We start from the raw sequence: 12,727 nt of genomic DNA, 5'->3' as shown, positions 1-12,727 counted from the left end.
TCATACTTCTTGATTATGTCTTGGTCTTTGTTAAGTCTTTTTGGTCTTGGACGTGGCTTTGGTCTTCTTCCTCTTCTTCTTTTGACCTGTTCTTCTTTGTATCGCCCTCCTTGGTTCTCCTTCAAACTTCTCTACTTCACTCTGCACTAAGCTATATACCGTTTTTTCCGTACCTACACTTTACTTACTCTACACAGACTTTTGCTTTCCTATTTTCTTTTCCATGGTTATCTTCACCTTTTTGCCTATTTTTCTTTCTTTTTTCATTTCCCTTTTCTTCTGTCCTTTTGCTCGTTTTCTACCTTGTTCTTCTTTAATTCTCTTTTACTGCTCTGTTCTTTTTTCCCACGTGGGCACGGCCTTGGTCTTGCTCTTAACTGCGCGGTACAGGTGACCCCTATTTACGGCCAGACCATTTATTCTTTTTACAGTAAAGGAAACAGCTTAAAGGCAAAAATGAATAACTAAAAAAAGCCCGCTAATCGCTGCTCCTATAGAGTAGAAATGGGTGGGCACAAAAAGAGGAGAGGCGTCTTTATATTCCCCTCCGTGCTTTTTGGTGTTTTTTTCACCACACTTACTAATTCACAATATTTACTATACTTTTGCTCAGGTAAACCTAATCTATGACTGGTATAGTGAGTAGCTACGAATCCGCGGGTCTGAAGTTCGAGTCCAGGTCTGTCAGTCCACCCAGGTGTTTCTCCTCCCTTTCGGGTTAGTCGATAAATGGGACCTGGGGAAATCTGACGAAGGCAGACTGTGATAACCCGGATGTTGCACTGGCCCTGTGTCCCGGGGTGATGTGTTCTGACCCACGACAGCTTCAAGGGCCAGTGGGACATAGGTGAGCAATGAGGCCACGCGAAGCTATAGCATATGGCCTCAACTTTACCTTAACCTAACAATATTGCCTTGTATATGCTATCATGAGGCGTAGAGTCTTTCCTGGTTCAGTACTCCATTCATGTCGATATAGCTGACATTTCATTTCTTCTCTCTCACCCATCCTACCTTCTGTTATTCTTTATGGATTTTCATAGTTGTTTCTTCCCGCAGTTCATCATATTGGCATCCTTTTATGTGATGTGTCTGTGTGTTATACCACGAGGATTAAGGGCATGTAGGTTTGAAAGATGAGGCAGTGCAATTGTTGTTGGAAATAGCGAATGACTATTGAGAGAAGACTCAGGCATCTAACTTCCTTTTGTAATATATATTTCTATTTTTGATGGCACAAGGACAAGCATGACAACCCATGCTTTCAGTAAGGGAATGAAAGAACGTACATAGAATTTACTTCATCCCAGGGACCTCTGTAATGTTCTGGGCACACACAGACAAAAGGGTCTCTAACCGGAAGCAGTAATCGTTCCATGGGAAATCAGAGAAGTACGTCCACATCCTCAGGTCTTCCCGCCGAGTTGAAGCATGCCTAAAGAAAGCACCGCCTCCCCGGTGGGTTTAAAGGCTGCGCAGGAGTCATGGGACAAGAAGCAAAAATAAGACTGGGATCAGAATAACCCTGTGATGAGTCCCCCCGTGGCAAAGTGGTCAGCATGTCCAGTTACGAATCCGCGGTTCGGGAAGTCGGCGTGCAGCTTACCCAGCTGTTCATCCTCCTTTCGGGCTGCTCGAAAAATGGGTGCCTGGGGAAGGTAACTGTGCTAACTGTTCAAGATCATTAAATAGAGCAAAGTTGAAGTCTTGCCCCCTAAGTTGGTCAGGAGAACGAGGGCCAAGCTGCAGGCAACAGAAAACAAAACAAGATGTCTGAATCACAACTATTTATTCCAAAGCTTTTTTTTATTATTTTGTGGTGCTTTTAACACAAACAAAAACACACATTGGAACAAGGTGAGATGGAACAACACTGGACAAAGAGTGACCAAGCGGCAGTCAGTCAGTCACACAGCGAAATATTGTTACAGAAGAGAAAGGCGCTTCAAGTAATGCCGTACAAGATGATGGTAGTAATAATGATAATAATAGTTATAGCTGTCACAATGTTTAATAAGTTTAGAGATCAATTGGTGATTTAAAGTTAAGTATCTTAAAATGATTCCGTACACTGTTCGGTAACCCCCTCCCCCCTAATAAAAAAATAACATCCTTCGTAAATTCAGAAAAAAATAACTCACTTGGACACGAACCAACACACAACAAACCTCTTTGGACATGCAATCACTGCATGGAATATATTAATTAATCAGTTAGTTCACAGGTATTAAGGACAAGGTAATGGAATGTGAGACAGGCGGCCGCGCGCGCCCCGGAGCGGCGGGCGCGGCTTTGAGGTACAGATGGACGTGTTAGTAACATAAACTAATAGGAACACAACATATCTTAAAGAAAAGTCATGTTGAAATGTATAAATATACAAACTTTGGAATGACAGTGTAACCTTAAAGATATGAGATAAATTATTACGTCTAATACTTATATACAGACACTAATCGTAACTTTGGCCTCGAGCCTTAATACTTTGGAGAAGAAGACCTACTTAAGTATAAATAAGGATAAGGTAAACTACTCAATCCCTGATCCGCGAAGATTGTCCTTGATCTAAGGTAAGATATGCTCTCATTCTTGGCGCCGCCCCCCGCCCTGCCCCCCCACCCCCCTCCCGCTTCACGCCCACTCAATGCTAAATGAAAAGCTTAGGCACAAGACAAATGATTTTGGCCCCTTGTATTTGAACAAAATGTTGGAAATATTGGCAACTAAAGAAAACACTACAAGATAATAATATTTGGCAGGTACTGTACAAGCGAACAAAAAAAAAAAAAAAAAAAAAAAAAATAACAAATAACAACAAAATCAACTTGGGAGTTAAAGCATCACAGACGAAAAGTAATTAAATGTAATGAACGAACAAAAATTTAACCACCGAGTTGTTTATATACAGACTATATACAAAACACATTCAACTTACGCGTTATTAGAGGTGTCTAGGCCACGTTGTCAAGGCACGAATTACTGAATTTCAAGGCAAACTGTGAATGCATTAATGTCGGAAATTAAGGTAACAATGAATATAAAAAAAGGAGAGGTCTCGTTAAGAACATCGTCTACAAGCTATGACACTAACATTGCACTGCTCAGCTACGGGAGGCCACTGAGAGCCCCGCCTCCCTCCACGTGTGTGTGTGTGTGTGTGTGTGTGTGTGTGTGTGTGTGTGTGTGTGTGTGTGTGTGTGTGTGTGTGTGTGTGTGTGTGTGTGTGTGTGTGATATGATGTGCGTGTGACAGCTCCCCTTCACACCTCGCTGCCGCGGTTAATTAACTCTACACAGGCTGCTCTCCATCTCGCCATTACCGCACGCCGAGGAGCTTCGCCGCGTCGTCCGCTGACTTCGAGGTGAGGAGATGGTCCACAACTGCTCTTTTAGTCCCCAGGAGATCAGAGATAAAGTCACTCCCCTCAGGCTCCTCCTTCCGCTCCTCCTTCACCTCCTTACTGGGGTGTGGTGGGGGCAGGTAGGCGGGCTTCTCGTCGGGGGTGATGGGGGTGATGGAGGTGATGGGCACGGGGGTGATGGGGCGTGTGTGGTGCTCGGTAATGTGTTGCTTCAGCTCCGCCAGACTCCAGTACCGCTGCAGACAGAACATGCAGCTCACCTGAAGGAAAGGAAGAGTGCCTCGCGTTAGTACTCTGCTGTGTGTGTGTGTGTGTGTGTGTGTGTGTGTGTTATGATTTTTTCATGTAACATTATCAAGAAATGTTAGTAATACTTTTACAACAGCCTTTTTTTTCCTTTCAACAAGACTGGTTGTTAATTTGAGCGGTTTTATATTAACTGTACGATAATGGACAGAAGGCTGTGCATGAGAGAGAGAGAGAGAGAGAGAGAGAGAGAGAGAGAGAGAGAGAGAGAGAGAGAGAGAGAGAGAGAGCATACAGGCAAGGGTGGAGGACTGACCTTCTCTGTGGTGATGGTGGTGTCGGTGGGCGAGAGCGGTTCGTTGTTGTTCTCGGGCGTGACGGTGTCAGTGTTGATGATGTTCTGGGCGTTCTCGGGGTGGGACTTGGTGAGGTGAATCATGGCCGCGTCCCTCGTGGCCAGCGGCGCCTCGCACACGTGGCAGCGGAAGGGCCGGGAATCATCTCGCGGGATGGCCGTGTCACTCGCCTTCTCGTGTTTGAACATCTCGTGCTTCCGGAGACTCTCAATGTTGGTGAAGGCTGCGCCGGGACACTTGGAGCAGCGGTAGGGCCTGTCGCCCCCCGTGGTGTGCGGGGAGTCCGGGTGTTTGCGAAGCAGGTGACGGTCGCAGTTGGACTTTGTGGTGAAGGGAAAGTGGCAGACGGGACACAGGTACGGCTTCTGGCCCGTGTGCGTGCGGATGTGGCGCACCAGCGAGCTCGACCACGGGAACTTTCGTTGGCAAAAGGGACACTTTTGTTTCTGTGGCGCCGAGGAGTAAGCGCTGCGCTTCCCTTCCTCGGAGAGAGATGCAGAGGAGGCGGAGTCGTCCTCGTTGGGACCGTCCTCCTCGCCCTCGCTGCCAAAGAAGGGAAAGCTTTGACTGGAGGCCGTGGAAAGCAACTTGTGGACGCTGGCCAGATCTGCTCCGCCATCCTCGCGGCCTCGCTCCTCGCTGCTGTGACAGCTGTTCTCTTGGTGCCTCTCTTCCCCAGCCTCTTCTCCCATCGCCACCTCTTCTTCTTCCTCTTGCACCTCCTCTTCCTCCACTTCTTCCTCCTCTTCTCCCTCCTCCTCCTCCTCCTCCTCTTCCTCTTCCTCTTCTTCCTCTCTTTCCTCCTCGGCACCGTCATCTATGATGAGGTCTTTTTCCTCCTCCTCCTTGACGCGCGACTCTTCTCTCTCATCGGCTGCCTCTTTCTCGATTTTGATGATCAGCTGCTCACGCACGGCACTGGAGATCGTGTGCGGCGTCTCGCGGGGCACTCCTGAAACCTCCTCGTCGGCTAGCGCGGCGGCGCCGCCGCCAGTGCTGCCACTGCCGCGGGGTCGCTGCTGCCAGACGTCAGGGTGTTGTTGCTTCATGTGCCGCTCCATATTGGACCGCAAAGTGAAGCCTTTGTCGCACAGGTCGCATCGCCACGGCCGCTCCGTGCGGTAACGCCGCTGTTTGGGCTTTTTCATGAGGACGGAGTTGCGCATCGTGAAGTGCATCACGTCCTCATCGATGGGCTTTGGCGGCGGCGGTGGCGGTGGTGGCGGCGGCAGTGCAGGGGCCGGAGCCTCGGGAGCAGCGGGCGGGTCCTCGCCTTGGTCTTCGGTGTTACGCGGCTCAGGTCGCAGCGCCTCGGGCCGCGGGATGCGGAGAGGAAAAGTCTTGGCGGCGGCCACGGCGAGGGCGGACAGAGGGAAGGAGGTGGTGTGAGGCAGCATTGGGGAGCCGCCCCCCAGCAGGCCGCCCCCGGACGTGAGGTGAAGGCCACGTTTCAGTTCCTTTTGGTACTGCTCCAGCAGCGCGGTGTCGAATGGATGGCCCATGCGGTACTGGCTCATGAAGAGGGGGTACTGGGTGGGCGGGAAGGCGCCGCAGAGGCTGGACAGCGGCTGAGGGTACACGCTCAGGGGAAAGGGCGGCCGCGGGATCTTCAGCACATCGGCAGGATACTCAGGGGAGGACTTGGGACTCCGCTCGGGGGCGTCCTCTTCTTCAGATTCCCGGCGAGGCTTGGAAAGGTCTTCGGGTTGCTCCTGCTCCATTTTCACTTCTGTCACCTCCACGTCCACGTCCTCCTCCTCTTCCTCTTCTTCCTCCTCTTCCTCAAACTTCTCCCTCTCCTCGTCCCTCTTTGAGTTCATGCTGAGGTCCAGGGGTGCATCGTCCGTCTCCAGGGGCATGGGCGGCAACGGGGGTGTGAGAGGCCGGTGTGGTACCATGATAGGCATGGGCATGGGTGGCTTGGGGGAGAAGGTGAGCGGGAGGGGCTGTGGAGGCGGGGGAGGGTGGGGGGCAGTGAGGGGCACGGGCATGTGCAGCTTAGAGAAGTTGAGGAGCGACTCGACGGGCGTGAGGTCCTGGTCCAGGGGTCGCGTCTCCACAAGGCTGCCCAGCGTGCGGCCGGACGCCGCCTCGGAGTGCTGCTGGATCACGTGCCGCATCACGTCGTTCTCCGAGCTGAAGGCGCCGCCGCACAGCTTGCACGAAAAGGGCTTGGTGACTCCCTCGGGGTGGGAGGAGCGCATGTGATCCCGAAGGACGGAGCGCGCTTTGCAGTCAATGTGGCACACGTGGCAGACAGTGTCGAGTGAACCGTCGCTGCTGCCGCCGTCCTCGGACGGATGGAAGTTCATGCAAACCTTGATCTCGTCGCGGGACTGACGGCCGTGGATGTTCTTGATGTGCCGTTCACAGTTGGCCTTGGTGGTGAAGGCGAGGTTGCACAGGGTACACTCGTAAGGGGTGTCACCCTTGTGGCTCTTCATGTGCTCCTTGAGGGTGTTCTTGTCGTTACTGAAGAAGGAGCACAAGTTGCAGCGGTAAGGCGGCGCCACCATGTGTGCTAAATTATGAGACTTGAGCTTCCGCAGGTTTGCGAAGATTTCCTTGCACAGGCGGCACGGGTACTGGCCGTTGAGCTTCATGTCGCGGTAGCCGCGGGCGAACTGCTCGTCATGGGATAGCAGCTGCCCCGGACCGAGGAGGTGTTGCCCACTGCTGCCGGGGGCGGCGGGCGCAGCTGCGATGCGGCTCGGCGTCGGGTGCTCCGGTGAAGCCTTGGCAGAGTCCGCCGGTGCCGGGGAGTGTTGTCCTGGTGGAGGTAACCCAAGGGGCGGCCGTAGTCCCCCCGCCAGAAAACCCTCGTGCCCGGGCAAGCCGAGGGGTGTGATAGAGGCCTCGCGGTTCTTCTTGTTGAGGAGGTCTAGCACCGCCAGGAAGCTCTCCTTACGAGGCTGCGGTTCCTCACACAGGTGTCGCTGGTGGTGGCGCGTCAGCTCCACCATGTTTGGGAAGTCCAGGTCACAGGGTCGGCACCTTAGGGGTGCCGGGGAGGCTGCTGCTGCTGTGTGTTCCCGCATGTGCATGAGCCACGAGTCGGCGCACGGGAAGGTGATACGGCACATGTGGCACCGGTGGCTGCCCACGCCCTCGTCCGCCGCGGCCTCGTTCCGGCTGGACGCCTCGCACACCTCCTTGGCGATGAGCGGGAATTTGGAGGTGGAAAAGTCGGTGAGGGTGAGGTGGAGGTGGGGCGGTGCGGCGGCGGGGTGCTTCATGGAGTTGTGGAGGTGGAGGCCGCGGTAGTTCTTAAAGCCCACGTGGCAGATGGAGCATGACACCTGGTACTCGGGATGCACGGCCTCCACGTGCTGTTCGAGGGCGTGCTGACTGGGCTGCTCCACGCCGCACGCCGGGCACGCCAGCTCCTCTTCCGCATCCAGCCGCACCAGCTTGGGGGGCGCCGCGCCACTGTCATCGTCGTCGTGTGGCCGCTTGTACGGAGAGCTGGGCGCCTCCTCCGAGCCCAGGTCACTCTCGCCAGTGTCGGAGCTGGCACCACCGCCACCGCCGCCGCCGTTGCGAAGGTGGCCGCGGATGTGACGGTGCATGTTGCCGTTGGTGGTGAAGTGAGTGCCGCAGATGTGACACCGGAAGGGCCGCTCGCCGGAGTGTACCAGCATGTGTCGGTCCAGCGAGCTGTTGCTGCTCAGCTGCTTCTGGCAGATACCGCAGCAGTACACTTTGGCTCCGTTGTCGCCCTCCAGAACATGATTGTGCTTGCGGATGTGCTGCGTGAAGTCGTGCTGTGAGGGCAGCACCTCCTGGCACACCGGACACACGAAGCTGCCAACGCCCGCCCCCGCCTCGGCCTCGCCCTCGCTCCCGCACTCCGTCTGCAATAGAGAAGAACACATGTGAATGTCTGGCCGCCTCGCCACGCGACCCCCGACCCCGGCCCACCGCACCGCGACAGCCGGCAAGCGCGACCCACACCCCCATCCCTCCCCCCCGGCTAGCAGTACTGTACTGAGCGCCGCCGCCTCCGTCCAAACACCCCAACCAGGGCACCTCTCTCCCTCATCCCTCCCGGCGCTACCTGCCACCCTTCGGCGCGACGGGAGGAAGTGGGAGAGAAAGGGAGGTGTTGTGGCAAGAGAAGGGAGCGAGAGGGAGACGTAATGCGACTATGCCCCGGAGCTAGACCCCGCGGGGCTGGCTGGCCACTCAACCACCTAGACCACACCCACTCCTCAACACACACACACACACACACACACACACAGGTCTGTAGTGCAGTGGTTAGCACGCTCGCCTCATATAATCCAGAGATCCCAGGTTCGATTCCAGGGCAGAGTGGAGGCGGGTGGGCCATCTCCTTTAATCCGAGCCCCCTGTCCACCCAGCAGTTAATGGGCGCGGGTGTCAGTCGGGGGTTGTGTGCCGCCTCCTGGGTTTGCAGGGGTGTGTGATGTGAGGTTCCAGCCGTTCTCAAAGATCCGTCACCAGCCCTTCAAAACTAGTTCGGGGAAGGTAATGGCTGACGATCGTGAGTTCAGAGCGTGATCAGACCAAGATGAATTACACACACATTCATCTTACCGCGTCACACACAAGCTTCCAACACTGACCGCGTCGTGTGCTCAGAGTGGGTTTATGACATCCCCAGATTTTTTTTTTTTTTTTTTGTGTTACTGTAAGAAAAAACGATTTAGTGCCTCATTAAATGTCAATTACATTATATATATTTTAGGTGTATGTGTGTGTGTGTGTGTGTGTAAGGATGGCTGGATGGCACATTCATTGGCACTCAACGCACAATAACATTTTCAGCATCATCACTCTTGCATCACAACAACACGCCGAGGTTCACCACCACCATAACAACAAATGATAAGTAAAAATCAATCACTATCAACACCACCGTTAACACCACAGTCACTGGGCGCGTGCAGGTTCACCACTATTGTAATCCTTGAGTGTGGGCATAATAACACACACACACACACACACACACACACACACACACACACACACACACACACACACACACACACACACACACACACCGTGCCCTCACCATGCCACCAAAACACATGGGCCCCACCGCTGGCCGGGGCAGCAGCGGTGGGGGCGGGGCGGGCAGGGCCGCGGGGCCGCACCACTGAGCCAGGCCTCCGGAGGGGCTGGACAGTGACTTTAAGGAGCGGCCTCACGCGGCAGTGACTCCTGCAACAATGTCCGTCCACAGTGACCAGAGCTGGCACTAGGCGGGGAGGGGAGGGGTGCCCTTACCTCTACTTTGTGAACCCGCGTTGCCTTCCTCTTCTTGGCCCCCGATAGCGGCTCCTCATTGGTCAGCAGGTGCCTCTCCGCCTCGTCATTGGTGGACTGAGGACGCATGGCTCTCTGATTGGTGGGCTCCGCGGCCATGTGGGCGGAGTCTGGAGTGGGGGGAGCCTCTGGCGATGGGGGGGTGGAGCCGTGGGAGGAGTCTTGGCTGGGGTCACACTCCGCCCTCAGGGGGGAGGAGCCTGGGGGGGTCAGCGTGCCCTTAGGCTCTGGAGACGCCGTTGCGGCCGCCATGTCAGTCTCACCTGCAGCGGCAGCAATTAATATTAATTAGCGTGAGGCGTCACGAGCACAGTGTCCCCACATGCAGGGGGCCACCCGCACGACACGCCCCTCCTCCCTCCCACCCGCACACAACACAGACACTCCTTTCCTACCATTGCCAGTGTCGCGTTGCCTTCCTGATGTCCTACCGGAGTATCCACCCGCCTCATGCCCTGCCATACCCGAAACTGCACTGCACACCCCGTCCCAGGTCTATCTTATCGGGTGGCTTTAGATCCTCAAGCCACATTAATCTGCCCTGAGTCCTGACGCAACCAAGGGAATCATCGCCCGGAGACTGCATCACGTGACTACTTCTAGGAAACCCACGACGTGCCCTCTTCCTGAGTCCCCCTCTACTTGACCCCAACCCCTTCCTCCTGTCCACACCCGACACTCCCCATCACACCATGACACTGACCAATCATTGAGAGAAAAAAAAAAAAAAATCCAAAACGATATAACCCACATCTTGTAGCTGTCCCAGGGTGACGAAATACCACAGCCTCACATTATGCAACTGCCGTGACAGGGGTACGAACAAGTGGCCCAGTGTGTATAAGACTAATACCCGTACCGCGGAGCCACGTCACATCCACTATAATGACAACTCACTCAAGATCTTTAAAGTTTCCACAACAACAATAATAATTACAGTAAAAATAACATGCACCTTATTATCCCGAACACTAATATTAGACACCATAATCACAGCTACCTCAGCGATCAATATCACTAACTTACGTGCTCCAGCTTATGGTTAAAAGCACACAAGTCACTACAGTCTAAGTCCACGCTAAGAACAAATATATGCACACAGCACAGAGGAAAGTGAATAGAGAATGTGGAGTCGATTACCATTTTTGAGTGATTAAAAAAATGACAGGAATTGAGAACGAAAAGAGGAGGAAAAAAAGGAAGTTCTGAGAGTTTATGATTGGAAAAAAAGAGAATACGGGAATGGAGAGGCAGAGAGAAGGGTTGATGGGGGAGCAGAAAACATGGAAGAGATTAGGAGGAAGATTATGTTTACGAGTACCTCTCAACACTTACAGTAGACAGTTTGGTGACTGGGCGAGGGTATCACACCGAAGATCTTGTGTCTGTATTCTTCAGCCGAGACTACCATGTCTATAAACTTGCGGGCGAGACCAACACACACACACAGACACACACTCTTCTACAGTAATTAAAGCTTGAACCAAAACACCGGTAGGCGCAGGTAGACGGGCAGGTAGGTAGGTAGTGGGTGTTTGTAACTTTAACGTCTACGATAAATAAAGCTTTTGACCAGCGACTCGTTTCTGTACATGTTAGCAGAAAGGAGCAACAACAGCATCAGCGGGAATCCAGTCTTTGGTAGCAGTCGCTTCAACACTTAGCAAACACAACCACATGTTCTCTCGTTTTCCAGGGTCCGCTACGAAGCACTACAGACTACCAACTACTGATGCACTAACAGCCGCCCCTTGACCACTAGGCAGGCACCACCGTTCAACACTGGGCGTGGGTATGTATTACGTGGCGCTCCCGCTCTCCTCTCATGGGGCAGACTCTCCGTGAGCAAGGGACGTGTTTGACTAGCGAGAGGTCGGGATGGTACTACCGCCGCGCCTGCCTCCCGCGCGTTATATACCCGCGCGGAAACCAGCCATGTATGCTTTTCTTTACGTCCATTTTACGAAGAATCTACACACTTTTAACCGTACAAACAACACATCTAGTCTAGTGTTTCTTTATTTCAGTCTTTCTAAATGGAAAAGGTTGGGTAAAGCATCTTGTGAGAGGAGAAAAATAGGTTTGGTTATGCGGTAGTTGGGCGCGCGGAAGTCTCATCTGCGGCAAGAGAGGGCGGGTGCTGCGAGACGATCAGTCCGCTTCAAGATGACACGAGCTGATTTTTATTACATCACCCCTGTAACACGCCATTTCTCCTCCTCTCCGTTCCTCACCGAACCCTAACTAACACAAGGGATCTCAAACCGTCCAACAACCCACACCCAGCGCCTCAGACTCCGCTGGATAATGCAAGAAACGCCCGAAAAACAGAAGGAATGAAAACCTGACCTCGAAGAAAGTCACCCATCTCCACCCTCACGTAACACCAAGACAAACACGCGACTTTCTGGGTGAACCGCCGCATCACGGGGGACGGAGATTCACCAAGACAAAGGAGAGAGAGACAGACGGAGAGAGCCAGGACGCTGAGTCGAGGGAGCGAAGGAAGGGGGAGGAGGACGAAAGGAGGAGGACGAAAGAAGGAGGGCGAGAGGAGAAGGAGGGTGAGAAGGGGGCAGGGGGGCGAAAGGGGCAAGAGAGGAGTTCTACCACAAGTTGACGCCATCCTGTCTGGGGCGACCATGCGCAGTTGCCACATTCACTACCAAGCCCTTGCCCACTGACTTCAAGAAAACACGCCACCACGCAGTCTCGTCATCCAGGATATGGTACATGACGTGTAAGCTGAGATATCCGAGTGCCAGGTGCTATTTTTACGGCCTTTGAGAGTTTAAAGGGAGGAAAGAAAGCCTGCATCACTATCTTAAGCGACGAAGATAAGGTGTATACGTGAGCTGCCTTGTCTACGAACTCGGGAAGGTCTTTGCTTATCAGGGGAGAGGGCGTGAGCGAGGGAGGGAGAGAGGGGGAGGAGGAGGAGTGTAAATACCGAGAAGAAAGAGAGAAACGAAGAGAAGACGCAACAAAACTAGTAATTAAACCCACCTTCTTCGCTTCCCTTGCCATACTAAGAATCACGCACTAAGAAGAATAAAGGAGAAAAGTCATAGAAGTAGAAGATAGATGAATACGAATTAAAAGAAGAATAACGAGAGTGTAGAAAAGAAAGTTGAAAGTCTTGCTAGTTGTTACGATTAAAAAACAACAACAACAACAACGGCAGCACAGTACTAGTGAAGATGATGATGACGATAGTGATGATGATGATGGTGGTGGTGATGGTGATGATGGTACTGGAGGGGATCACAAAGACACTGAGGCAGGTTGTGACTAGTCATGACCCAACGATAAGATACGGAGAGACGAAGACGGGACATGGAGAGGTGTGAGCGAGGGTTGCGTGAGGGCGGGGGGGAGGGGGAGGGCAGGGTGGATAAAGAAGCGTGGGAGGGAAGTGGAGGGGAGGGGTTGAGGGGGTGAAGGGGAGAGAAAGAGGGATAGAAGGGAATTT

The 12,727-nt window shown here is 53.2% G+C and overlaps 1 protein-coding gene across 5 annotated transcripts in view; it reads right to left on the bottom strand.

Moving 5' to 3' along the window:
* Positions 1-1,772: 1,772 nt before the first annotated feature.
* Positions 1,773-12,727, bottom strand: part of LOC127006706 (ras-responsive element-binding protein 1-like) — a 130,074-nt gene continuing 119,119 nt past the window's right edge. For 3 of the 5 annotated variants that reach the window (XM_050876922.1, XM_050876923.1, XM_050876925.1), the window contains 3 exons: positions 9,217-9,518; positions 3,924-7,817; positions 1,773-3,621 (listed from right to left, as the gene is read on the bottom strand). In XM_050876922.1, the coding sequence (XP_050732879.1) occupies positions 3,316-3,621; positions 3,924-7,817; positions 9,217-9,518 (4,502 nt within the window). In that variant the 3' untranslated portion in view covers positions 1,773-3,315. Of the gene's footprint in view, positions 3,622-3,923; positions 7,818-9,001; positions 9,176-9,216; positions 9,519-10,590; positions 11,163-12,727 lie in introns of those variants that run through there. The other 2 variants (XM_050876924.1, XM_050876926.1) reach the window with 2 other exon arrangements.

The sequence above is a fragment of the Eriocheir sinensis genome, chromosome 33, assembly GCF_024679095.1.
Source record: "Eriocheir sinensis breed Jianghai 21 chromosome 33, ASM2467909v1, whole genome shotgun sequence".
NCBI lineage: Eukaryota > Metazoa > Arthropoda > Malacostraca > Decapoda > Varunidae > Eriocheir > Eriocheir sinensis.
This window is presented reverse-complemented; position numbering and strand designations above follow the sequence as displayed.